General features: G+C 44.8%; 2 protein-coding genes across 7 annotated transcripts in view; one reads left to right on the top strand and one right to left on the bottom strand.

The window, feature by feature from the left end:
• Positions 1 to 23102, top strand: part of SCN3B (sodium voltage-gated channel beta subunit 3) — a 31743-nt gene extending 8641 nt beyond the window's left edge. For 3 of the 6 annotated variants that reach the window (XM_045483251.1, XM_045483255.1, XM_045483256.1), the window contains 3 exons: positions 1966 to 2191; positions 6266 to 6404; positions 18661 to 23102. In XM_045483251.1, the coding sequence (XP_045339207.1) occupies positions 1966 to 2191; positions 6266 to 6404; positions 18661 to 18724 (429 nt within the window). In that variant the 3' untranslated portion in view covers positions 18725 to 23102. Of the gene's footprint in view, positions 1 to 1965; positions 2192 to 2464; positions 3153 to 6265; positions 6405 to 18660 lie in introns of those variants that run through there. The other 3 variants (XM_045483253.1, XM_045483252.1, XM_045483254.1) reach the window with 3 other exon arrangements.
• Positions 23103 to 23906: 804 nt separating this feature from the next.
• The window catches only part of GRAMD1B (GRAM domain containing 1B), a 246383-nt gene continuing 244359 nt past the window's right edge, over positions 23907 to 25930 (bottom strand). Inside the window, exon 24 of the mRNA XM_045483225.1 lies at positions 23907 to 25006. The gene's annotated coding sequence lies outside the window, so the exon portion shown is untranslated. The remainder of the gene's footprint in view (positions 25007 to 25930) is intronic.

Raw genomic sequence — 25930 nt, 5'->3', positions numbered from 1 at the left:
GCTCGGCCTGGTTCGTGCCACGGCCAGTACCGTTACATGCTTTGAATATCACCTTGGGGATGACCCTTATTCACACTTTCACGGACTCTGGAACCCACGCTGCCTGGGTTTGATTCTCCACTCTACAGCTTGTTAGTTCTGTGCCGTAAGACAACTGGCTTCACCTCTCTGTGCCTCCGTTTCCTCATCTCTAAAATGGGGATGCAAACCATAGCTACCTCATAGAATTGTTACCTTCCAAGTTGTTAGCTTTCATTTTTAAGGCATTTAGAATAGCCCTGGAACATAGGAAGCATGATACAAGTGTTTGCTAGAGAAAAGGTATACGTACGTGAGGTACACAGAGGCCCAAAGAAGTTAATAAGAGACCTTAGATTCGAACCAGGTTGTCTGACAGCAGATACAAAGCCCTTTTTACTGAGCTAACTCACCTTCTTGAAGGCGAGTTTCTTCTGTACAAAGTCTTAATGGAGACAATAGCAGGGTGAAATTGAGTGCTCCAATCAAGTGTTTGTTCCAGGACTGGAACCAGTAAATTTCCCTGAAATCTCGGGCTTCCCTCAGAGTTGACTGTGACTGAGGCCGGTCCCCAGGGGACAGGAATCTGGATGTCTAGGCCCGATGCAAAGGCCCCCATTGGCCTCAGGCCTGGTTGTGTGCCAGCCACCTACTCTGCTTCTGCGTCTGCCCAGAAGGAGTAGAAGCTGACTCAGAAGGAGGAAAAGAAACTTTAAAAATTGTAGTGGACAGACAAAGCGATGCTGTCTGCTAGAATTTCCTGTGAAAATGGAAATGTTCCATATTTGTGCTGTCCAATACAGTAGCCACTAGCCACGTGCGGCCACTGAACCCTTGAAATGTGGCTAGTGCAAATGACGAAGTGAATTTTACATTTTCACTTCTAGTCATTTAATTTTTTTTAATTTTGTTAATGTTTATTTATTTTTGAGAGAGAGAGACACACAGACAGACAGAGTGCAAGTGGGGGAGGGGCAGAGAGAGAGGGAGACACAGAATCCAAAGCAGGCTCCAGGCTCTGAGCTGTCAGCACAGAGCCCGATGCGGGGATCAAACTCACAAACCGTGAGATCGTGACCCGAGCTGAGGTCAGATGCCCAACCGACTGAGCCACCCAAGCACCCCATCTAGTCATTTGTTTTTTTGTTGTTTTTTTTTTCTAGTCATTTAATTGTTAGTGTAAGTAGTCTCCATATGGCAAGTGGAGACTAGAATGGGCAGCACAACTCTAGAGAATAAAAAGGTGTGTCAGAAGGTGGAAGTGCTTGAGAAAAGAAATTTCAAGACCACATTTCAGTTATAATTCAGCCCAAAGCGAAAAACCTGAAGTGTGCATATCTTTTGGCAGCTCTCTGCTCAACCATGACACTTTGGTGTCCAGGGTCCCCTTCCTGTGGCCTGGCCCAGACTGACCACATCCCCTCAGTGGCAACCAGATCAGAGAGTCCAGTCTTGAGGCCAAGGCTTTACGATGTCTTCGTGATTCATGAAGCTGCCACTCTCGGTCTCTATGCTCTGTTCTCCCACTGGCTGCCCTCGTGACACAGCTTACTCTCTTGCTCTGTCTGTCTCCTTCCAATTCTTTCTTTCAGTTTCCCCCTCCTGGTCTATCTGCTTTACTCACCTTCTTTTGTTCTCTTTCTCTGTACCTCTTTTTTCCTGCCAGCCTTCTTCCTATCTACTCCTGTCTGCGTCTTCCTTTGCTGTGTCTATACACCCTGATACCTGTTTACCTTCGCTCATCTTCCCCTGCCTCTCTCTCTCTCTTCCTTGCCCTCCCCTGAGCCTCCTCATCACACTCCCAAACTTGGGATCTCCTTGTAACGTTGTCTGCTCCCTCCCCTGTCCATGCACGACTCTGCTCCTTTTCTCTGCCCTGTCCCCATCCCGGCCCCCCTACCCTGTTTTCTGTCCTGGCCCTACTCCCTTCTGCTTCTCTACCTGCAGATCTATGAGTATCGAAATGGCCAGCAGGAGGTGGAGAGCCCCTTCCAGGGGCGCCTGCAGTGGAATGGGAGCAAGGACTTGCAGGATGTGTCCATCACCGTGCTGAACGTCACCCTGAATGACTCTGGCCTCTATACCTGCAACGTGTCCCGGGAGTTCGCCTTTGAGGCACATCGCCCCTTTGTGAAGACTACACGGCTGATCCCCCTCCGAGTCACCGAAGAGGGTGAGGCTGGGGTGCAGGGTCGCGGGGGTGCCCTCCTCTTAGGGGAGGGAGGACAGTGGGTTTCCACACAAATGAGACCTCTGCAGAGTGCAAAGCCCATATATCTGGAGGGGTGACATCTAAACATGTCACCATTGATTTAACTTCCTTGAGTGGCCAGCTTCCTGCAAACTGCCTGACAGCTTGCCTGTCTGTGCCTTTCCTCAAAGCAGAAAGGCTCAGAGATGACGGGAGAAATACCTGTTCCCTGATCCCCTGACTTCTCATCCTTAGAGAAAGAAGTCAGCCTCCATGAAGCCTAAAACTGTCAACTCAGCTACACCTTCTTCTCTGATCTGTGTTGAATCCCTGACTCAATGGGCACAGGGAAATCTCATGAGCTTATCTAGAAGTCTTCTAACCCTCCTGTGTGGAAGCCATACATACCTCTGAACCAGTGGTGCTCAAATTTCAGCAAGCCTCAAAATCCTCTGCAGGACTTAAAATGCAGACTTCCTGCTTCTGTGGATAGAGTCTGAGAGTTTACATGTCTAACAAATTGCCTGGAGATGCCCATGCTGCCTGGGACCGCACTTTGAGAACCACTGCTCTAAACCAAGTCTTCTGTCTTCCCCAAAATGACCACACAAGCAATCCCTTTCCCATCCCCTGGCATCTATCAGTGCAAAACCTCATTCTCAACTGGAAGAAAAAAACTTTCTAGTCTTTGGCTTAAAATCTTCAGATTTCCCACAGCCAATTTCTTATGAGGGTGGGAGGTGGGGGGATCCTTCCATCAACCCAATTCAAATGTTTCTGTTTTAATCCAGTCCAGAATCTTGAGGGTAAAGTTAGAATGTGCTCACACACTGCTCTGTTCTGGTTTCAAGGGACTCAGAAAACTGTGGTTTCCAGCCGCTTGCAAACACTCCCTCATGTGTCAAAAGACCGATATATGCATCTCCTTTTGTGTCTTCTCATCCAGGCTACGTGATGGCTCCGTTTTTCTTAGCCTGTTCCCAGGCAATCTATTTCCAGCATACTCTTAGCATTATCACTGCCCCAAGAGGCAGGATGGTGAGCAGGTAAAAGGTGCGGGGCATGAAATAAGAAGTCAAATTCATGATAGCATTCTTCCTAGGATTCCCAAGAATCCCGACTTCCAGGCCACAAATTTCCTCATTTTTTCCTCCTGTTACTGTGATAGAATTCATGAAGCAAACTTGAGAGTGCACGGCAGGGCAAGAGCTGTCATGATTTTGTCCTGATGTGGACAACATGACTAAAACGAAAGGTAGGTCAATTTTTTTGAACGTGCAGAAGCACTCTCAGACCACTGGCATTTAGACCTGATAAGCCATTCTCCCTCTCTGAACCCATCACCTCTTGTGTACGGTGCGTGCGTTGGGCTAGAAGCTCTCTAAGGTATTTTTCTGTTTCGAAGTTCCATTATCCCTTCTGTTTACACACCTCTCCTCCCCGGGGAAGAGAGGCTGGCGCCCTCTACTGGTCACTGCCGGAACTGTTGGCTGGTGACGCCGATACTAGGAAGGCGCCGCCGGTCTCTCTCAGGCTCTTGCCTCCAGAGTCCCTGGCGCAGCCCGTGGAAAGTGTGGCAAAGCTGAACCTGTCCGCCTCCGGGGCACCAGAGCCAGGCTTGGGTAAGAATAGAAGGAAGACGAGTTTGTTATCAGAACCACAAAGCCTCTTGGGATGTTAGGGCTGGAAGGAAGCTTGGCTCTCATTTCCTGCAGAGGTTCTGAACAAAGAGCAGGCAGGCCTCAGAATTGCCCAGGGGGCTTTCCTCGCGTGTAGCAGTCTCCCTACCGCTCTTATGAGCAGGAGCTCTGTGGCCTGGAGTGAGGTCTCGCGTATGTAAGTAGAAATGACTCCCCAGGTGATTGGAGGGTGCAGCCCTCCAATGATGTGCCCCTCATTTTGTGGCGGGGAGATCGGTGAGGCACTTGCCCAGAGATAGGAAGCAAGTTAGCGCCAGACATGGGCCTACGGACCAGATCTTTTGGCTACCGGGCTAGCTCTATTTCCAGTATATCTTTCCCTTCGACCACCATCCCTCTTTCTGCTACTCCTTCTTTCTTTTCCTTCTTTTCATATCTTTTCCTTTCTCCACCCGCCTTCTTTTCCCTCCCCTTTTTTCCTTCCTTCTTTCCTTCCTCTCTTTCTCTCTTTTCCTCTGTGACCCGTGGCGGCCTCTGAGAATACCCCCTCTCCCCGCAGCCAAGATCTGCTTTCATAAGGCTCAGAGCGACAGGCGCCACCACAACGCAACGTGCTACATCTCCTCCAGTCCTGTGGTCCCACAGAATCTCCCTAGTTCTTGGCTCAAGCTGAACGTATCCTGTCCTAAGCTCTGACCTCCTGGCTCTAAGACAGAAATCTGAGATCTAGAAGTGACTAAAAATACTGAGCATGGATAGCTTCCTGTGTTCCTACTTCTGGGCTATTGCATTTAAAAAGAGCGTGCTTTAAGCCAAGAACATCACAAATCAGGTATTACCAAGCCCACAAAAAAGATATTTTATGTGCATGGCGTTCTTCTGTGCCGCACGCTATATTTATGACCTCCAGCTCCAGTCAGGAAACCTGGATGATCGTGGAAGCTTTGGATTGCTTCTCTGAGCTGAAGGTCATGGCTATGGCTATTCTGTGCTTTTCAGGAGTGAGGCCTGATGGATGACTGGGGCCTATGAATAACCAAGGACCATGAAGCTAATTTGCTGGAGGAGTTAGCAACAGGAAATGTGGCTACAAACTTCTTTCCCACTAGAAAGGACGATGTGGACCAGGACCTTTGCCTTATATCATCTTTTAATTGTCATTCTGGTTGGCTGTGAAACAAAGATCAATATTTATTTGCATTCATTCACTCAACAAATACTTATTGAGTACTGCAAATATTCCAGGATTAGACAACAGGCTGATAATGTAGAAATAAGTGAAATATGTTCTTAATAAGCACACCGTCAGTGGAGAAGAGAGAGAAACACATCACAGCACAACCCGAGAGGTATTACAGTGGGCGGATGAGAAAAGTGCACAGAGAAGTACATGAATAGCTCTGCACGAGAGGCCGAAGAAGGTTCCACAGAGGAAGGGACTTTGGTGGAGTCTGGAAGAATGGTCGGGACACTGAAAAGCAGGAGGGGATGTTGGGACAGAGGTAGCTGAGGGGGTGTGCAATACAATTGAGGAAGAGGAAAGGGGATGAATAAACATCTACAGATCCCCAAAGAGCCCACCGTGTAAATGAGAAGTGAAGTTTTGCTGGTCCACTGAATGGAAATGAGGAGAAAAGGGCTGGATTGTGAATCTTGCTTGCCACGTTCGTGGTTTGGTCTTTATCCTGAGGGCGGGATGGAACACGGAAAGGTTTAAAGCGTGCAAATAGCAGGGTCAGATTTGTGTTTCAGAAAGCCTGGGTAATATGTGGAATGCTCCAATACTCATTTCTGTTTGGGTTTGGGATGGCCTGGAAGGAAGATGAACCGGGAAGGACCCTGTTTCCAGTCCAGACTTGTAGAGGCTACGCCCAGATCACTGGGTGGGCTGACCGCACTGGCCCCTTACATGTTTTCCATGCTGACTCGCTCTGCCACTCTATGCTCAGTGGTTGAACCAGACCTGTCCCTCACATGTGTGTAGACTTTCATATCTCACCGGATATTCCTGAATACACTAGGTAAGGGTGTGAACTATCACCCTTGCCTTACAAGTTAATAAAGAGAGTTTCCAATAAGGGAAGTGACTGTCCACACAAAATTGGGACCCGGTTCCTCCATCTCACCCCATTCCAGGATTCCTTCCACGGCTCCCTTTTTCCCTCCACTCCTCATTCTTTCTCACCCCCATCCCCGCCCCCACTCCCACTCCTGAAAAAAGTCAGCGAGGAAGCTGACAGACAGGAGAGTCAGAGTCATTGAATCTCTTTGACGCCTTCTCAAGTTCCTTAGAGCCAGGGCTAATTTAAGCCATACTTAAAAAAAAAAAAAAAAAAGGTCTCATATATCTCCGACCCAATGACAGTTCTGGGTTTGTCGCACATGCACATTCTGAGCCTCACTGTCCCCCTTGCAGCTGGAGAGGACTTCACCTCTGTGGTCTCAGAGATCATGATGTACATCCTCCTGGTCTTCCTCACCTTGTGGCTGCTCGTTGAAATGATCTATTGCTACAGGAAGGTCTCAAAGGCCGAAGAGGCAGCTCAAGAAAACGCGTAAGTTCCAAGATGCCAAAGTGATGGTAGCTAGCACCTTCAGAGTGTTCACCCTCACGGACGAGGTGCTAAGCAATTGACACACTCCTCCACTTGCCTCACAACCACCTTTGAGGTAGGCAGCATTCATATACCCATTTTATGGATAAGAAAACCGAACCTGGGAGAGTGTGCCCGGGACCATAAGAGGCAAAGCAAGGTCTGGATTCATGCCTGCTAACTCTTACCCTGTACTCTTAACCACTGATGGAAAGCCCATAGCTACCATCACAATCCCATGAAATTAGCATTATTATGACCATTTTATGAAGCAGGCTTACAGAGGGTTGTGTGGCTTGCTGAGGCCGTGCGGATGTGCGGAAAGGAGAGGCTGGGATTTACCTCTCTGTTCCAAAAGTCCGTGCCCTCTCTGTCGCACTCAGCTGTTTGTTGTACACTGTCGAGCTCATCAGGCCATCTGGGCCCTGCCTTTTATCAGCTAAGGAGCTCCGAGCCACATGTTCTTGCCCCTGGAGCCTGGCAGCAATTGGATACGCGGAGTAGAGGCTCTCATCCTCCAATGTCCAGACTGCACCTTGGCCATTTTCACCAAAGCCCTAGTCACTCGGGAGTGAGCACATCTGAGAAAAAGATGGGGTCTGAGGGCTCAGGGGGCCCCTCTGGCCTGTTATTTGGGGAGAAGAAAAAACAGAACTCTCATAGATTTACAAGGCTGGCAACATGGCTGAGGGGACAACCTAAAAGCTGTAGACTATTATCACCTAAAAATGTTTGATATTTTGCATGATATCTATGATCCCAGGCAAGTAAAAATTACAACTGATACAAGGATAGAAAGTATTGATATACAAGGGAGGTTGTCATTTCTGGCGGAACCTAGGGTGCTTGGGTTTTAGTGCTCTGACGGGAAGTGCCCACACTTGGACAGGAAGTGTCTACAATGGGGCCTGCACAGAAAACAGAGTCATATACCCATTTTATGGATGAGAAAACTGAACCTGGGAGAGTGTGCCCGGGACCATGTGGCCTGAGGTCCCCAGCAGAGCCCGGATCCTCAAAGAGCTACAACACATGCAAAGGACAGATCAGAAAATCAGTCCACCCATCTGGGGCAAAGCCAAGGAAACATATCCATCTTGGCCTGACTCCCAAGTAGAAACCTAAAAGATTCTTGAGAATTAGTAACCGCAAGCCCACTCTCACAATGTTTGGGATTTAAATTTTATACTACTTACATGATCCAGAAAGCTTCAAGCTGAGAAAGTCAATTAAAAGATTAATCCTCAGACAGCGATCACCACGTAGAAGCAAATGAAAAACCATTCTGAAGGGACCTACCCCACAGCTGAGGCTTAACAGGATTCCCTACATAAAGCATTGCTGAATCTGATTTCACAATCTGATCCAAAGCTAAAAGACACAGCAGCAAACAATCCAGCACAAGCAAGAGAAGTAACAAATGGCAAGACTACATCCCAGGAACTTCAGACACAAAAAGGACCTGGTAGAAGTTAGAAAATAAGTTTATTTAAAAGAGTGAAAGCAAGGGGCACCTGGGTGGTTCAGTTGGTTAAGTGTCTGACTTTGGCTGAGGTCATGATCTCACAGTCCATGAGCTCGAGCCCCACACTGGGCTCTGCGTTGACAGCTCGGAGCCTAGAGCCTGCTTTGGATTCTGTGTCTCCCTCTCTCTCCACTCTCCCCCACTCATGCTCTGCACTCTCTCTCTTTCTCTCTCAAAAATAAATAAACATTTAAAAAAATTTTTTTTAAAAGAGTGAAAGCAATTAAAAAAGGAACCAAAAGCCCAAGAATAGAATAAGTTGCGAAGAAAAAAGAACAGGCAGATTTTAAATAGGAATCTTAAAATCTGGAAATGAAAAATAAAGTCAATAAATTTTAAAACTTGATGGATTGGTTCACCAGAACAGTAGATAACAGACACGCTGGAAACAAATGTAAGGAAGTTATAGAGAATGAAGCACAGAGATATAAAAGGCTGGACTATCAGACTGAAACTTGAAGAAAGAAAATGAGAATATCTCTTAGAATAGAACAGAGAAGGGGGAGAGGAGCCAAGATGGCGGAACAGCATGGAAGTTTTTTGTGGGCCTCACGTCCCTGAGATACAGCCAGACCAACACTAACCCATCCTGCACACCTAGAAAACTGATCTGAGGATTAACACAACAATTTGCACAACCTGCACCACAGAATTCAGCAGGTACCCGGCGCAGAGAGGTGAACTGGGGGAGACAGAAGCCACGGAGGGCAGGGGGCCGCTTTTGCATGCGGAGGGAGGACGGAGGCGAGGAGGGCGGCGGAGGGGAGAATACTGGAAAAGCATCCCCCCCCCGCCCAAAAGCAGCTGGAGAGAAAACAGAAGAGTGGAAACAGCCGCAGAGACTGAACTAAAAAGGGAGAAAGGAGAAAGGAGAGGGTTTAAATTCCGTTAAGACTGTAAACAGGGGAGCGCAGAGGCTGAAACTCTGCAGCTCCATACCTGGTGGTGCTCTGGTGAGAAGGGTGAATCCCCAGGAGCAGAGTGGAGTCCGGGGTTCTTCAGGTCACACGGGGAGAGGCAGTTCACCAGCTGGGAGGACACCTGGTAGAGGCTATGTGGGTCCCCCAAAGGCAAGGCCCCAGCGGAGCCGGGAGAACAACCACGTTCGCTGGCGCTGGAACAACGTAGTTGGGGGTGATGCCTGGTGCCAGGTGTGTGTTGTGATTTTCCACAGTCCCTGAAACACTGCTGCTACACTATCTCGCGAAGTTTTTCTGGGGCGGGCTGGTCCCCGGCCGCAGTCTCTGGGCGTCAGCAGCAGCACGGTCCCGCAAATGTTCCTGGGTGTGGCTGGCACTTGGCCATTGCTCAGTGAGACCCTCTGCGGAACGGACCAAAGCCGCAGTCCCTCAGAAGTAAGGAGTCGGGAAACACAGCCGCATCTGAGACAAAACTCGGGAGGGAGGTGCTGCCTGGGGCTTGGTCACGAACTGTGTAAAAGCGGGAAGTAGATGGAATCCAAAGACAAAGGACGGGTGCGCGATTGCTGATCGGGGAGAACAGAATTCAGATACTAGAGACCGGGTGTCTGGGTGACGCCATAGCATCGCTCCCGCGCATGCGCATACGCACCTACAAGCGCCACAACGATCTGCCCCAGTAAGCTAAGCAGCGCCATCTAGTGGAGAACGGAGCCATTACACTAAGCCCCGCCCAACTGGGCCAACCTCAAGCTTCAGGAACACAAATCTCTCCGCCTGCTTAGTTTATGGACTATAAAGGGCTTCATAGTTTGACTTCTAAGGGAAAACGAAGTAATTTCAGTCGTATTTTTGTTCGACTGACTGTTCACCAGTCCATCTATTCAGTTTTCTTTTTTTTTTTCTTTTTCGTTTCTTTTCTTTTTCTTGAATACAGAAAGAGAAAAAAATTCATCTTTATTTTCAATTTTTATTAAAAATATGTTTCAATTTTTTTCTACTATATTTTTTACTTTTTTTTTTTTTGGTGTGAAAAAAGATGATTTTATTAAAGCATGGGAACAGGACCCATGGGCAGGAAGAGCTGCCTATATTTTTTACTTTTGTGTAAATTTTTTCAAATTCTATTTTACTTCCATCATTTCATTTTAGTCTACTTCAGTGTATTCATTTTTTCAAATTTTCAAACGATTTCTTTTTTTTTTCTTTCCCCTTTTTTCTCTAATCGGTCAAGCCCCTTTCAACACCCAGACCAAAACACACCTAGGATCTAGATCTAGCATCATTTACTCGATTTTGTGTGTGTGTTTGTTTTTAATTTTTTAATTTTAATTTTTTTACCTCATTAATTCCTTTTCTCCCTTCAAAATGATGAAATGAAGGAATTCACCCCCAAAAGAAAGAGAAGGAAGAAACAACAGCCAGGGAATTAACCAACACAGATACAAGCAAGATGTCTGAACCAGAATTTAGAATCAGGATAATAAGAATACTAGCGGGAGTCGAAAATAGATTAGAATCCCTTTCTGCTGAGATAAAAGAAGCAAAAGCTAGTCAGGATGAAATAAAAAATGTTATAACTGAGCTGCAGTTGTGAATGAAGGCCACGGCAGCAAGAATGGATGAGGCAGAACAGAGAATCAGCAATGTAGAGGACAAACTTATGGAGAATAATGAAGCAGAAAAAAGGAGGGAGATTAAGGCAAAAGAGCATGATTTAAGAATGAGAGAAATCAGTGACTCACTAAAAAGGAACATCATCAAAGTCATAGAGGTCCCAGAAGAGGAAGAGAGAGAAATAGGGGTAGAAGGATTATGTGAGCAAATCATAGAGAAAAACTTTCCTAACCTAGGAAAGACACAAACATTAAAATTCAGGAAGCACAGAGGACTCCCATTAGATTCAACAAAAACCAACCATCAACAAGACATATCATAGTCAAATTCACAAAATATTCAGGCAAGGAGAGAATCATGAAAGCAGCAAGGGAAAAAAAAGTCCTTAACCTACAAGGGAAGACAGATCAGGTTTGCAGTAGACCTATCCACAGAAACTTGGCAGGCCAGAAAGGAGTAGCAGGATATATTCCATGTGCTGAATCAGAAAAATATGCAGCCAAGAATTCTTTATCCAGCAAGGCCGTCATTCAAAATAGAAGGAGAGGTAAAATGTTTCCCAGACAAACAAAAATTAAAGGAGTTTGTGATCACTAAACCAGCCCTGCAAGAAATTAAAAAAAATTTTTTTAACATTTATTCATTTTTGAAAGGCAGAGAGAGACAGAGTGTGAATGGGGGAGGGGCAGAGAGAGGGGGAGACACAGAATTCTAAGCAGGCTCCAGGCTCCAAGCTGTCAGCACGGAGCCCGATGTGGGGGCTTCATCTCATGGACTGCAAGATCATGACCTGAGTCGAAGTCAGCCGCCTAACTGGCTGAGCCACCCAGGTGCCACCCAGGTGCCCCATCTACAAGAAATTTTAAGGGGAACTCTCTGAGGGGAGAAAAGATGGAAAAAATAATAATAATAATAAAGACCAAAAGCAACAAAGACTAGAAAGGACCAGCGAACACCACCAGAAACTCCAACTCTACAAGCAACATAATGGCAATAAATTCATATCTTTCAGTACTCACTCTAAACATCAATGAGTCCATGCTCCAATCAAAAGACCTAGGGTAACAGAATGGATAAGAAAACAAGATCTATCTATATGCTGTTTGTAAGAGACCCACTTCAGACCTAATGACACCTTCAGATTGAAAGTAAGGGGATGGAGAACCATCTATCATGCTAACGGTCAACAAAAGAAAGCCAGAGTAGCCATACTTACATCGGGCAATCTAGACTTTAAAATAGGGACTGTATCAAGAGATGAAGAAGGGCATTATATCATTATGATAATTAATTATAATTTATATTATTGTTAATTATCATAATTAAGAATTATGATAATTATATCATAATTAAAGGGTCTATCCACCAAGAAGACCTAACAATTGTTAACATTTATGCACCAAATGTGGAAACACCCAAATATATAAATCAATTAATCACAAACATAAAGAAACTCATTGATAGTAATACCATAATAGTAGGGGACTTCAATACCCCACTCACAGCAGTAGACAGATCATCTAATCAAAAAATCAACAAAGAAACAATGGCTTTGAATGACACACTGGACCAGATGGATTTAACAGATATATTCAGAACATTTCATCCTAAAGCAGCAGAATATACATTCTTCTCCAGTGCACATGGAGCATTCTCCAGAACAGACCACTGGGTCTCAACAGCCCTCAACAAGTACAGAAAGACTGAGATCATACCATGCATATTTTCAGACCACAATGCTATGAAACTCGAAATCAACCACAAGAAAAAATTTGGAAAGGTAAGAAACACTTGGAGACTAAAGAACATCCTACTAAAGAATGAATGAGCTAACCAAGAAGTTAAAGAGGAAATTAAAAAGTTCATGAAACCGATGAAAATGATAACACCACAACCCAAAACTTCTGGGACGCAGCAAAGGCAGTCATAAGAGGAAAGTATATAGCAATCCAGGCCTTCCTAAAGAAGGAAGAAAGATCTCAGATATACAACCTAACCTTACACCTTAAAGAGCTGGAAAAAGAACAGCAAATAAAACCCCAAAACAGCAGAAGGCAGGAAATAATAAAGATCAGAGCAGAAATTAATGCTATCGAAACCAAAAAAACAGAACAGATCAATGAAACCAGAAGTTGGTTCTTTGAAAGAATTAACAAAATTGATAAACCATTAGCCAATTTGATCAAAAAGAAAAAGGAAAGGGCCCAAATAAATAAAATCAAGAATTAAAGAGGAGATTGGGGCGCCTGGGTGTCTCAGTTGGTTGAGCGTCCGACTTTGGCTCAGGTCATGATCTTGCGGTCCATCCGTGAGTTCAAGCCCCGCGTTGGGCTCTGTGCTGATAGCTCGGAGCCTGGAGTCTTCTTCACATTCTGTGTCTCCCTCGCTCTCTGCCCCTCCCCCACTCATGCTCTGTCTCTCTCTCAAAAATGAATAAACATTAAAAGAAAAAAAAAAAGAGTGAAAGAGGAGAGATTGCAACCAACACAGCAGAAATAAAAATAATAAGAGAATATTATGAGCAATTATATGCCAATAAAATGGGCAATATGGAAGAAATGGACAAACTCCTAGAAACATATACACTACCAAAACTGAAACAGGAAGAAATAGAAAATTTGAACAGACCCATAACCAGTAAGGAAATTGAATTAGTAATAAAAAATCTCCCAAAAAAGAAGAGTCCAGGGCCAGATGACTTTCCAGGGGAATTCTACCAAACATTTAAGGAAGAGTTAACACCCATTCTCTTGAACCTGTTCCAAAAAATAGAAATGGAAGGAAAACTTCCAAACTCTTTCTATGAAGCCAGCATTACCTTGATTCCAAAACCAGAGACCCCGCTAAACAGGTGAACTATAGACCAATTTCCCTGATGAACATGGATGCAAAAATCCTCAACAAGATATTCGCCAACCAGATCCACCAATACATTAGAAAAATTATTCACCACATCCAAGTGGGTTTTATACCCGGGATGCAGGGCTGGTTCAATATCCACAAAACAATCAATGTGATTCATCACATCAATAAAAGAAAGGACAAGAACCATATGATCCTCTCAATAGATGCAGAGAAAGCATTTGACAAAATACAGCATCCTTTCTTGATAAAAACACTCAAGAAAGTAGGGATAGAAGGATCATACCTCAAGATCATAAAAACCATATAAGAGGGGCGCCTGGGTGGCGCAGTCGGTTAAGCGTCCGACTTCAGCCAGGTCATGATCTCGCGGTCCGTGAGTTCGAGCCCCGCGTCGGGCTCTGGGCTGATGGCTCAGAGCCTGGAGCCTGTTTCCGATTCTGTGTCTCCCTCTCTCTCTGCCCCTCCCCCGTTCATGCTGTCTCTCTCTGTCCCAAAAATAAATAAACGTTGAAAAAAAAAAAATTAAAAAAAAAAATAAAAAAAAAAAACCCATATAAGAAAGACTCAACGCTAATGTCATCCTCAATGGGGAAAAACTGAGAGCTTTCCCCTTAAGGTCAGGAACAAGACAGGGATGTCCACTCTTGTCCCTGTTATTCAACATAGTATTGGAAGTCTTAGCCTCTGCAATAAGACAACACAAAGAAATAAAAGGCATCCAAACCAGCCAGGAGGAGGTCAAACTTTCGGTCTTCACAAATGACATGATACTCTATATGGAAAACCCAAAAATTCCACCAAAAACCTGCTAGAACTGATCGATGAATTCAGCAAAGTTGAAAGATATAAAATCAATGCACAGAAATCAGTTGCATTCCTATACACCAACAATGAAGCAACAGAAAGAGAAATGAAGGAATTGATCCCATTTATACTTGCACCAAAAACCATAAAATACCTAGGAATAAATCTAACCAAAGAGGTGAAAAATCTATACACTGAAAACTATAGAAAGCTTATGAAAGAAATTGAAGAAGACATACAAAAAAATGGAAAAAGATTCCATGCTCCTGGATAGGAAGAACAAATATTGTTAAAATGTCAATACTACCCAAAGCAATCTACATATTCAATGCGATCCCTATCAAAATAACACCAGCATTCTTCACAGAGCTAGAACAAATAACCCTAAGATTTGTTTGGAATCAGAAAAAAACCCGAATAGCCAAAGCAATCTTGAAAAAGAAAACCAAAGCAGGAGGCATCACAATCCCGGACTTCAAACTATACTACAAAGCTGTAATCAAGACAGGATGGTACCGGCACAAAAACAGACATGCAGATCAATGGAACAGAACAGAGAACCCAGAAATGGACCCACAAACGTATGGCCAACTAATCTTTGACAAAGCAGTAAAGAATATCCAATGGAAAAAACACAGTCTCCTCAGTAAGTGGTGCTGGGAAAACTGGACAGCGACATGTAGAAAAATGAACCTGGCCCACTTTCTTACACCATGCACAAAAATAAATATGAAATGGATGAAAGACCTAAATGTAAGACAGGAAGCCATCAAAATCCGAGGAGAAAGCAGGCAAAAACCTCTTTGATTTTGGCCGCAGCAACTTCTTATTCAACATGTCTCCGGAGGCAAGGGAAACAAAAGCAAAAATGAACTACTGGAACCTCATCAAAATGAAAAGCTTCTGCACAGCGAAGGAAACAATCAGCAAAACTAAAAGCAACTGACAGAATGGGAGAAGATGTTTGCAAATGACATATCAGATAAAGGGTTAGTATCCAAAATCTATAAAGAACTTACCAACTCAACACCCAAAAAAATAATCCAGTGAAGAAATGGGCAAAAGTCACGAATAGACACTTCTCCAAAAAAGACATCCAGATGGCGAACCGACACAGGAAAAAATGCTCAACATCACTCATCACCAGGGAAATACAAATCAAAACCACAATGAGATACCACCTCACACCTGTCCAAATGGCTAACATTAACAACTCAGGCAACAACAGATGTTGGTGAGGATGTGGAGAAAGAGGATCTCTTTTGCATTGTTGGTGGCAATGCAAGCTGGTGCAGCCACTCTGGAAAACAGTACGGAGGTTCCTCAAAAAACTAAAATTAGAACTACCCTACGACCCAGCAATTGCACTACTAGGTATTTATCCAAGGGATACAGGTGTGCTTTTTCGAAGGGACACATGCACCCCAATGTTTATAACAGCACTATCCACAATAGCCAAAGTGTGGAAGGAGCCCAAATGTCTATAAATGGATGAATGGATAAAGAAGATGTGGTATATATATATATATATATATATATATGCAATGGAGTATTACTCGGCAATCAAAAAGAATGAAATCTTGCCATTTGCAATTATGTGGATGGAACTGGAGGGTACTATGCTAAGCGAAATTAGTCAGAGAAAGACAAATATCATATGACTTCACTCATATGAGGACTTTAAGACACAGAACAGATGAACACAAGGGAAGGGAAGCAAAAATAATATTAAAACAGAGAGGGGGACAAAACATAAGAGACTCAAATATGGAGAACAAACAGAGGGCTATTGGAGGGGGGATGGGCTAAATGGGTAACACCTAACAGAGGGTGTGTGGGGGGGGGATGGGCTAAATGGGTAAGGGGCATTGAGGAATCTACCCTGAAATCACTGTTGCACTATATGCTAACTAATTTGGATGTAAATTTAAAAAAAATAAAATTAAAGATTAAAAAAAAAAAAAGAATAGAATAGAGAAAATGGAGGAGAAACAATATTCGGAGATACAATGGCTAAACAGAGCATGACTTCTCAGATTCAGGAAGCACGCATGTCCTGAGCAGGATAAATATTAAATGTAAACACCAATCAGGGTTGCTTGGGTGGCTCAGTTGGTTGAGTTTCCAACTTCAGCTCAGGTCATGATCTCACTGTTTGTGAGTTCGAGCCCTGCATTGGGCTCTGTGCTGACAGCTCAGAGCCTGGAACATGCTTTGGATAATGTGTCTCCCCCTCTCTCTGCCCCTCACCTGCTCACGCTCTGTCTCTCTCTCTCAAAAATAAACATTAAAAAAAAAATCAAACACCAATCATCTTTAAAGTGATAAATGGCAGCCACTGAGATAACCTCCAGCAAATACCATCTGTGTTACAATATTAGACACGTCTCCCTGCTTCTATTAATATTATATTGCAGTTTGTAGGTAGTGTACTAAGTAAATACAAAGGGGAAAAAAAGAGTAAAAATTGTAAGGGAAGAAACTAAAGAATCACGATTCACACCCAGTATAATTATCTACTGTTGGTTTGAAACCTCCTATGGAGCTTCCCGGGTGTCACCTGAAACCTGCCCCCATACACGGAAGGCAGGGAGAGACTGAAGGAAGACGCAGGCCACCCCGGATTGGGAGCTGGCAGGTTGAGTGAGCCAGGGTGCGAACGGAAGGCTTTTCTAGGGCAGCCACAAGATAAGCCTGCCAGAATCTTAAAGGTTTATGTAGAGAGGCCTTAGCTGGGTTCGGACATGTATATTGTCCAGATAGTCTTAACACCACATCTGTGTCCTAAGATGTGGCCTTGGGGCAGCTTCTGGGAGTGGGGAAGGCAACTGGAAGGGACACCCCAAGGAAAGTGGAAGAGGGAGCCCCTGATTGCTGGGGTCCAGCTTACAGGTCACCTGGCAGCCACATCCTTTCCATGACCCCCTCTACCACCTACATAGAAAATACAATGGAACCTACAGACAAACCATTAGAGTGAGTGAGAATGTTCCACAAGACTGTTGATACAAATCACAACATAAAAGTATAAAAACCACCTATGGTTCCAGCCACAAAAATTTAGAAAAACATTTAAATATTGAAAACATTGGAAAACATTTCTGTTACAGTAGCAACAAACAGTCTCCAGTACCTGGGTATACATTTGATAAAAACGTGCAAGACCTTTGAGGAGAAAAGCACAAAACTTTACTGAAAGACTTAAGACCTAAATAAATGGAGAATAAAAGCTCGCTGTTGTAAACACGGCAATTGTCTCCTAAATTAGTCTGCAAATTCAATGGCATTTCAATCAAAATACCCATTAGATTGTTCAAGGAACTCAATTAGCTGATCTTAAAAGTCACATGGAAGAGCAAAGAGCCAAAACTAGTCTAAACCAAGCGATGGCCAGATAGTGAATATTTTAGGCTTTGCAGGCTACACAGGGTCTCTGTTGTATATTGTTCTTTGGTTTTTCTTCTTTGTTTGTAACCCTTACAACTGTTCTTAGTTCATGAGCCATAGTTTGCCTATTTCAAAAAAAGAACAATACTTAAGGAAGGTGGCTGGTAGGACTTTTCCTATCAGATATGAAGATTTCTTACAGAGAAATTAAAGAATTTGTTGATACTGTCTTAAGCATACAGCACAAAGAGAATAAAACAGAGAGCCCCCAAATAGATAAATGTGTACATACAATTTTATATAATATATGACAGAAGTGGCACCACAATCACTTAGGGAAGAATGAACTCTCCAATATATGGTAGAAGGACAATTCCTTATCCATATGGAAAAGAAAGTAAGAGTCCCCATCTCTCACAGTAAACAAAAATAAGTTGTAAGTGGATGTAGAGATGAGATAAAACGTAAAACTTGAAAATTCTATTAAGGGAATATAAGACAGTATATTACACACAGAGAGGAAAAATGGATAATTTTCATGACACTATATCTAAAAATCTTTTGTTCATTACAAGAATCCATAAACAAAGTTTAGAGAGAAACCACAGACTGGGAGAAGATATTTTCAAGACACAAAACCATCAAAGAAAAATCCATGAGAGAGACATCTCAGAAGGAAAGCTGCCAAAGCAAATGAACAGTCTAATTACAGAAGCAGTAATCCAAATAGCCTATAATCTTATGAAAAATGTACATCAGCAGTGATCAGGGAAATAAATATTAAAGCAACTATAAAGTATAATTTCACATCCATCAGTTTGGCCAACATTGTAATCTAACAATAAGAAGTCCTGAGATCCATGTGGATAAATGGGAAGATTCACACACTGCTAGTGGAGGGAAAAAATAAAAACGCCTATTATTCTAGTTCCCTATGAAAGGACCATTCTAGTTTTCTCTTGGGACACACAGGAAGAAGGAAACGCAGAGCTATTCTATAGATGTCCTTGTTCCTGTGCCCTTGTTCTTTCCCTTTTCTTGTGTTCCCACCCCTGGGTACTAAAGTATTGATTCTCTTCCCCCATCTGCCCTCCTCCAGGTCTGACTACCTTGCCATCCCATCAGAGAACAAAGAGAACTCTGCGGTACCAGTGGAGGAATAGAAGGGTGTGACTGAGGTGATGTACAGGGAAGGGCAGGTGAAGGTGGATAAGGATGGCAGCTTGTACAAGTGACTTGGTCACCCACACCCAAGTGACTTTAAATTTGACCCCGTAGATTTCTACCCTACCCAGAGTTCCCACCCTCGGGGTACTTCTTAAAGTCGATATCCAGGTCACAAAGCTCTGTGTGACGTTAAGCCCTTCAGAAAGTGAATTGCTTTGGCCTGAGCAATGTGAACTTCTTACCCACAGTGACAAAAAGTAGTCCCCCCACTCCCTCCTTTGTAAGGATTGTGGATTTGGTCAGTGTTTTTGGCTGGCCTGGACTGGGCCAGGCTGGAAATTCTCAGTGAGTTGTTTTATTGTTGGTAGGTGGGCTGAACACTGAGGGACTGGATATTCCAGGTTCAGCGATGTTAACAGCATCAGGAGGGTGCCCCAGGGGCCAGATCACTTCCCTTCATGCATCCATCCTTCTATTCATTCATCATGCATCCGCTCACCTCTGAACTTTCACCTCTGACTTCTAACTCCATCAGACCTCTACACACCATAAGACTTGGCCAGTACTGAGGAGTAAACATTTCTACACGGACTCAACCTCACCCTGTTCCAGCTTTCAAGCAAGGAGCTCCCATGCCAACTGGACTTCCCTGTGCTCCAAATGACTTTGTACAAATGCTGAAGATGGCACACCCCTCTGTCCCTAACTGGTTGGAACTGGCTCATTCTTCTTTGTTGCAAGTGAATGGATGTCTTAATGGAAGGAAGTAAGAATGATTAATTTGGTTAAAGCAGGAACATCATGAAGTGGGATTCCTTGAAATCAGTCCCTCCACCCCCACCCCCCGCCAAGTTCCTGGCCCACTTGACTAGAGCATCAGAGCAAAGCATGCCTTTCTAGGATCGTCAGTGATAGAAAGTTTAAGCATGGACCAAGATGTTCTCTGGAACTTGGTACTCTGGGGCTAGATCCCGATAGGTCTCTAAGGACTAGGTTGGCCTCAGCCCTTCAAGAAGCCAAAGACAGAAGTGGCCCTTAAAAGTCATACAACATGTTCATCATCCTATTAGGGTAATGTATGTGTGCCTTCCAAGTGGAGCACACCATCTGAGATGGCTGGGAAGCATTATATTCTTGTGGGCATTGAAACTGAAATTTCTAAATTCTTTTCCTCAAAATTCCTGTAGGTCAGTATTATCCCTCCTTTTACAGGAGGCAACTGAGACTCAGGGCTCAACTAAGAGATTTCAGAGGATAAACTGGAACATAGTAAGCCTTAGGCGCTTCCCACTTGACACTTTCAGAGATGGGATAATTTTGGTTTTAAAAAGACCTTGAAACTGAGTTTGGCTACAGCCATGCCTCTTTCACAAGCACAGGGGTGGACTGTCTGGCTGAGGTTAACTCTGATAGACCCACACACCTGGAAACTAGCCAAAAGGCAGAGAGGAGGACATGGGGTAGACATGAAGAGTTTCCTTAGTGAAAAGATTTGTGACTCTGAAAAATCCTCCAGAGACTGTATCTGGGACTATTTAAGCTAAGAAACGTGCTTTTTAGTCTGAGAAGGATGATGAGAGAATGAGTGAAGTGATAGGGGCAGGATGGGCTAGGTGAATCCATGATGTCTAGTTGTTGAGGGTTTCTTTCCTTTCTAGATTTTGGGAGAGCACAGGGACACTGGAAAACTTTCAGTCAGTATCTCATTTCGTTTTGAGTGACTGGTCCAAATGTGATGTCCTTCAGCACCTAGTGACCGAGGGGAAGGCTGCTTCATGGGTTCTGAGAACATGCAAGTGGCTGGGACTCAATGACAGGTGTCCCTCAGATCTGGGGGAATTCATGGGGAAAGATCACACTCCTCTGTCTTTGGGCCTCACCCGACGAACTCATTTTTTTTCCAACTCTTCCATTCTTGGGGAAGTTCTTGACACAAGTCCTTGTTCACACGTTCAAGAGTCCAATTTTATTGAAGAAAATACTTGCAGTAAACTTACGGCCTTTCTCATCGGTAACTTTGCACATGATTCCTCCGAAATCAGGGACAGAATATAGATCACTTTTCGTACTTTATAGAGAATAGGCGTGGATTACTGTGCGGTTCTCCTGATCCCGTGGCTGGTGGATGGCTGAGCTTTCAGTAGGAGCGAGCTACTTCCTATCACCCCACCTTCCTCTTGCTTCCAGTAGACAATGCATCTAAGCATCGAACTCAAAATCAAGTCATATGCATGATGGCTGCCTTTTTGTTTTCTTTTTAAAAAGCCCACCCCAGATATTTCCTGAGTGGTTTTTAATGAACTGAATGGCACCTCCCATCTCCCCCCCATCCCCGCCCTTATTTACGTTTTACAGGTAATCTTTTTTTTTCTTAACTTCTCAACCCTTCTCATTCTCAATTCTGTCATTAGAGCAATATGGTTTACAAAGTGCTTTCGTTTCTGTTACCTTAGTTCTCCACAGCTAGCCCTGTGGGGTGGGTATTACTGATACCCACATCACAAGTGAGCAAGCACACTGAGGCTGCTGGAGGCTAAGAAGCTTTACCACATGCTAAGGTCATACAGCCGGTAAGTGGAGAGCTCGGTTCCTTTTTCCACTTTGATCACAGCTGCATCATTTCCTCTCATTGATGAGCTTTTGCCTCATCTTTGCCTCTCCTGCTTGTCCTGAGATGTCTGACGTCTTCTCTCACCCCTAGTGCTACCCGACGGCTCCTCTACCGCTTTGCTTCTTAGCCAGCGCTCCTCATGTGCTTTGAGAGTCTATCTCGTTTTGGTTTTCTCTTTCTAGTTGGTTTCCACGTCACTCTTTCTCCCTTAGCGTAATTCAACTCCTTCTTGGGAGACTTGATCAGGACTACAGAACTAAGGGTAGTGTGACCCCCAACCTGCTTCAAATCCTCCCTGCTCCCCATATTCCTAGAGGACCCAGACCAAATGTGCATTGCTCTGGAAACTTCATCTGGCATACTGTTCCTATAAAGGGCTTAGAAATGTTCTCAAGGGCTATTATCACTTTAGGAACCCCATCTGTTATCTTGGTGCTGGATATTTTCCATGACCAATCCTCAATAACACAATTCACTACAGACCAGGCCAGGCTTAGGTCTTATTTTCCTTTTCCTACTGCTTAACAGCCAAGAACTTGACCCTGCTCAAATCAGTTGGCACTGTATACACCCTGTCCTACTGACCTTTCCTGCTAGCTCAGTCTTATGTCACAGCCCTGACTCCTGCGTGGACGTACCATGACAGACACTGCCTATACCTACTCCCACCTTTATTTTGTTTGTTTAAAAGCATTTTCCCTTATTTTCTCCATCCCCCAACATCCACACACCCAGATTTCTCTTTGAGTTTCTGGTTTCTCCTTCGACGCCCGACTAGATGTTGGTAGGAAAGGAATTTTTCAAAGCAGGAACATGCTGGATACATGTGTATAGCAACGAATGGTTAAGACAAGAGACAGTAGCTCCCTCCTCTTCCTAGGAAATTACTAGATCAAAAAGGAAAGTACACCCAACTCAGAATCTGTGAACCTGACATCAGTCAGAGGGGAAAGGCTGTGTAACTGGCATCTTTGTAGGAAGAAGCAAAAGTTAGACACATTTCAGAATAGATCTTGGTTCTCCTTTCCCAAATTAACAAAGAAATAGAAAAGTACAGTAAAATGAAGCCTTCCTCACCCTTCCTTTTGTAAATGAAAGATCCCTAAGCCAGTGAATTCACCTAGTCACTGTGAGTGTATCTGAGTAGTACTGTGTTCATCCTCCAATCCATCCATCCATTCTGCATTTCAGCACCACTCTGCCTGGAGCACCAATCTAGAGCCTCGGTGTGCCCCGTGGTCTTAGGTCTGAAAAATACCATCATCCAAACTTGTCCTAATCTCTGAAACTCCAGCATAGCAGAGAACTCATGTTGAGTTATCTTACTTGAGTTTAGTAGGACCCAGTAGATAAGTACGTGCAGCAAGTCTGAGTCGTAGTAATCAAACTCAATCCCGATCACAGGCCAGATAAGCCTCAACGCTGGTAATACGTCTCCCTTACAGACCCCGAGTCACCATTAGGCAAGAGCTGCATGTGATGTCAGCGTGTGTGATGGGGAGGGAGGCCACGGAAGCACCGTGCTTGTAGGTTTGGGAAACACCATCAGATACCATTAGTAAACTCCTGAGGTCTTTCAACTGATGGATCTCCTTGCCACATTGTCACCTTCATAGTGCTTTTTCTTCATTTTCCACAGCCAATCTTTTTCTGAACTCTAGCAATGTTGTTCCTGATCACCCAAGCTCTCGACAACCTAATGGCAGTATGTAGTGTTTTTCAGGAAATACCCTGTTCGTGTCAATAAAGTGTCTCTACACACAGCTTGCTCTGGTTTTGCTCTACAATGTGTGTCTGCCACGAATACTATGGCCTTGACCTCCCCCTCCGGCCTGCATCAGTTCCTGAACTCACCATCAGTGGACATTTTCCCAGGCGATGAAAAATGCATTTAATTAACAGTCTGAATTAAACACCATAAATGTGTGATCTAGCTGCTCTTTCCCTCTTCTCCTGCCCCCCCCGCGCCCCCCCCTCCCCCCCAAATAAAAGAGTCAATAGTCCTCTCCTGCCTGACACCAAGAAAGTTTCCCACCAGGTGGCAAGGGGCTAACTCCCTTACCGGTCTAGGTTAAGGAAATAGAGCAAAGCTGTCTCTCAATGTCCACCTTCCTGGAAATGCCAAGGCACAAAAGGGAAAAGTTACATAAGAAGTTGTTGTTGGGATTCAGTCTACCATATGCTCCTATAATAATAGTACTGGTTAATAATGGAATAAAAATTATCTCAGTATGGTACCAGGCACTATACTAAGAAACACACACACACACACACACAGTTTTATATTATCTCTAAACAACTGAGGCTTGGAATAATGGCTGGGGACCAAGGTCACACAGCTGATAAACAGTGACGCTAAAATCTCTACTCAGGTATGATTCCAAAACTCATCCATTCAACTTTATCAGGCTGCCTCCCTCCCCAGGAAAGGGTGTCCTAGATGTTGGGTGGATGGCTGTGCACATATGTATGAGCATGCCTACACACACACGTCTTTGGGCCTTGCCCTCATCACATCTGGGAGAACCGAAAACATTTGGGATAATGAGTGCTGATGAGTCCAGCAATAAACACACACACCATTTATTATTTGTAGTTCAATACTTTTTTCTTTTAATTCATACTGTACTTCCATGGCTCTAGCTACTTTACATTAAGATTTGGCTGGGAAGCCGTGTATGGTTTCTAGGTAATAGCAGTTAAGTTTTCAGACCTTGCGCACAGCGCCAGGCAAAGTACAGTTATAGATCCAAATACAGATGGCCAGACAACTCGACTGCAATCAACCTGTGTTCTTTCCCATATATGGCCCAGTGCAGGTGTTGGGGGCTGCTCCCTCTGCCTCACCCCACTCCACCCCTTGTCAGGATTATCCAGGGGCCACTATGGCCTCTGACCCATCCTCCCCACCTTGAAGTCTAGGCTGAGTGGGGGGAAAAGCACCATGGGTTTGGGAAGATGATCTGGTCCATGCAGAGAGTGGTCTGGCCCTAGAGTGCAGGATAGGGAAATGTGGGGAGCCACACACTACCGTTGGCAAATATGGTTGCTTTTGTTACGCGATCTCAGCACGTGGCATCCAAGCCCAGGGCCAACTCCCCAGACAGCCAGCTCTCTTGCCTGGAGCAGAGGCCGCCATTTTGCTTCTGCAGCGTCTCACTGTGTCGAGAGAAGCAAGGGGGCCAAGGGGCAGAGATGACAATATTCTTTATGCTTTCACATGTCGGGTAGATCGTCTGGCATCAGCTCCTCTTGGCAGGCAAGGTGCTTCTCGCCAGCAGCCAAGGCTCCAATCCAGGCTCCCAGGCCTGCTGAGGACCTCAAGTCACAACAGAAAACAATGCCCAAGACCCCTGAGCTGTCGTACAGAACACCAAGACAGGGAGCTGACTGGGCCCATTGCAGCCATGGCTGGAGCAGGAGTGAGGTAACAAGGCTGGGCAGAGAGGTGGGGAGGGAGCTCTCTACACCTTGTGCAAATCCCTGCTCCACATCAGGGAAGCAGGGGGCGTTAAAAAGACGGCCTTCCAGAAAATCGCTCCACTCGGACCCAAAACGCATCTTCTGGAAGAAAACATAGAGGTGGAGGGAGTGGGGATAGCCTGCTGGAGGCTGGGGAACGAGGGTCAAGGATGTCAAGTGGTGGATGGGATGATTGTCCCACAGCCTAGAGACAAAGGGTGGGGGAGGAGAGAGTTAGGAAGCCAGGTTCTCAAGTTTCCGACTGGAGTGGGGAGGTGGGGTCCGGGGGTGTGGGGAGGGAGACCACAGCCCTGCCACCCGGGGGCCCTAGAGAGGAAGGGCTGGCTTTGGCTGCCCTGCAGAGCTAAAGCAACAGCACAGTATGGCACAGAAAGCATCCTTCTGGGACCACAAATAGTCTAGAAAGAGTCTTCCCCTAGTCCTTTCTGCAAGATTTCACCCTAGAAATGCTGTCCACAAATGATTTAGACATGGTGCAAGCATGGATCAGGGAGAGGGACACAGAGGGAAGCCATTTCTAGCAAAGCATTCCTCTTTGAGGTTTCTTGATCCCCCTCCCCCTTCCTAAAATCCCAGATTCTTAGGGTCAGTGCTCTAAAGCAACCCAAGGATTTTAGCCAAAGGTTCACAATTAATCTAAAACCCAACAAGGTTTGGATTGAGCCAAAAGAGAAGTGCTAGGGCCAGGAATGGCTTCCCTCCGGTGTTTCTTCTAGCAAGGAGGAGGAAGGATGGACAGATGAAAGGCTTTATAGCCTAGAGACGAAAGATGAGCTCAATCCAAGATGGTGCCATTCTTGCCATTATCCTCCTCCTAACTTAGAGAAAGTCCCTTCCCAAACAAAGACTAAGCCAACAAAGGAAGAACCACCCTCCAAGGTTAATACTGGGAAATACGACAAACCTGATCTCCCCTTCCCTACCTCACTAGGCCTCCCTAGTCCTGCCAGCCCATAAAGAAGAAAGTTAACTACCCTGGATTTCTTGGGAACCCTGATGCTGTCCTACTACCCCTCTAAACACCAGGGAAGCTCTAGCCCAGACGCTTGTTCTCTTCTGGCAGAGCACCTTCCACGTTTGAGAAAGCCCTGCCTTGCCAGTCTCTGAC

This window comes from Leopardus geoffroyi, chromosome D1 (genome assembly GCF_018350155.1).
Source record: "Leopardus geoffroyi isolate Oge1 chromosome D1, O.geoffroyi_Oge1_pat1.0, whole genome shotgun sequence".
NCBI classification, from domain to species: Eukaryota; Metazoa; Chordata; class Mammalia; order Carnivora; family Felidae; genus Leopardus; species Leopardus geoffroyi.
The sequence above is the reverse complement of the archived record's forward strand: the minus strand, read 5'-3'. Positions and strand labels throughout refer to the sequence as shown.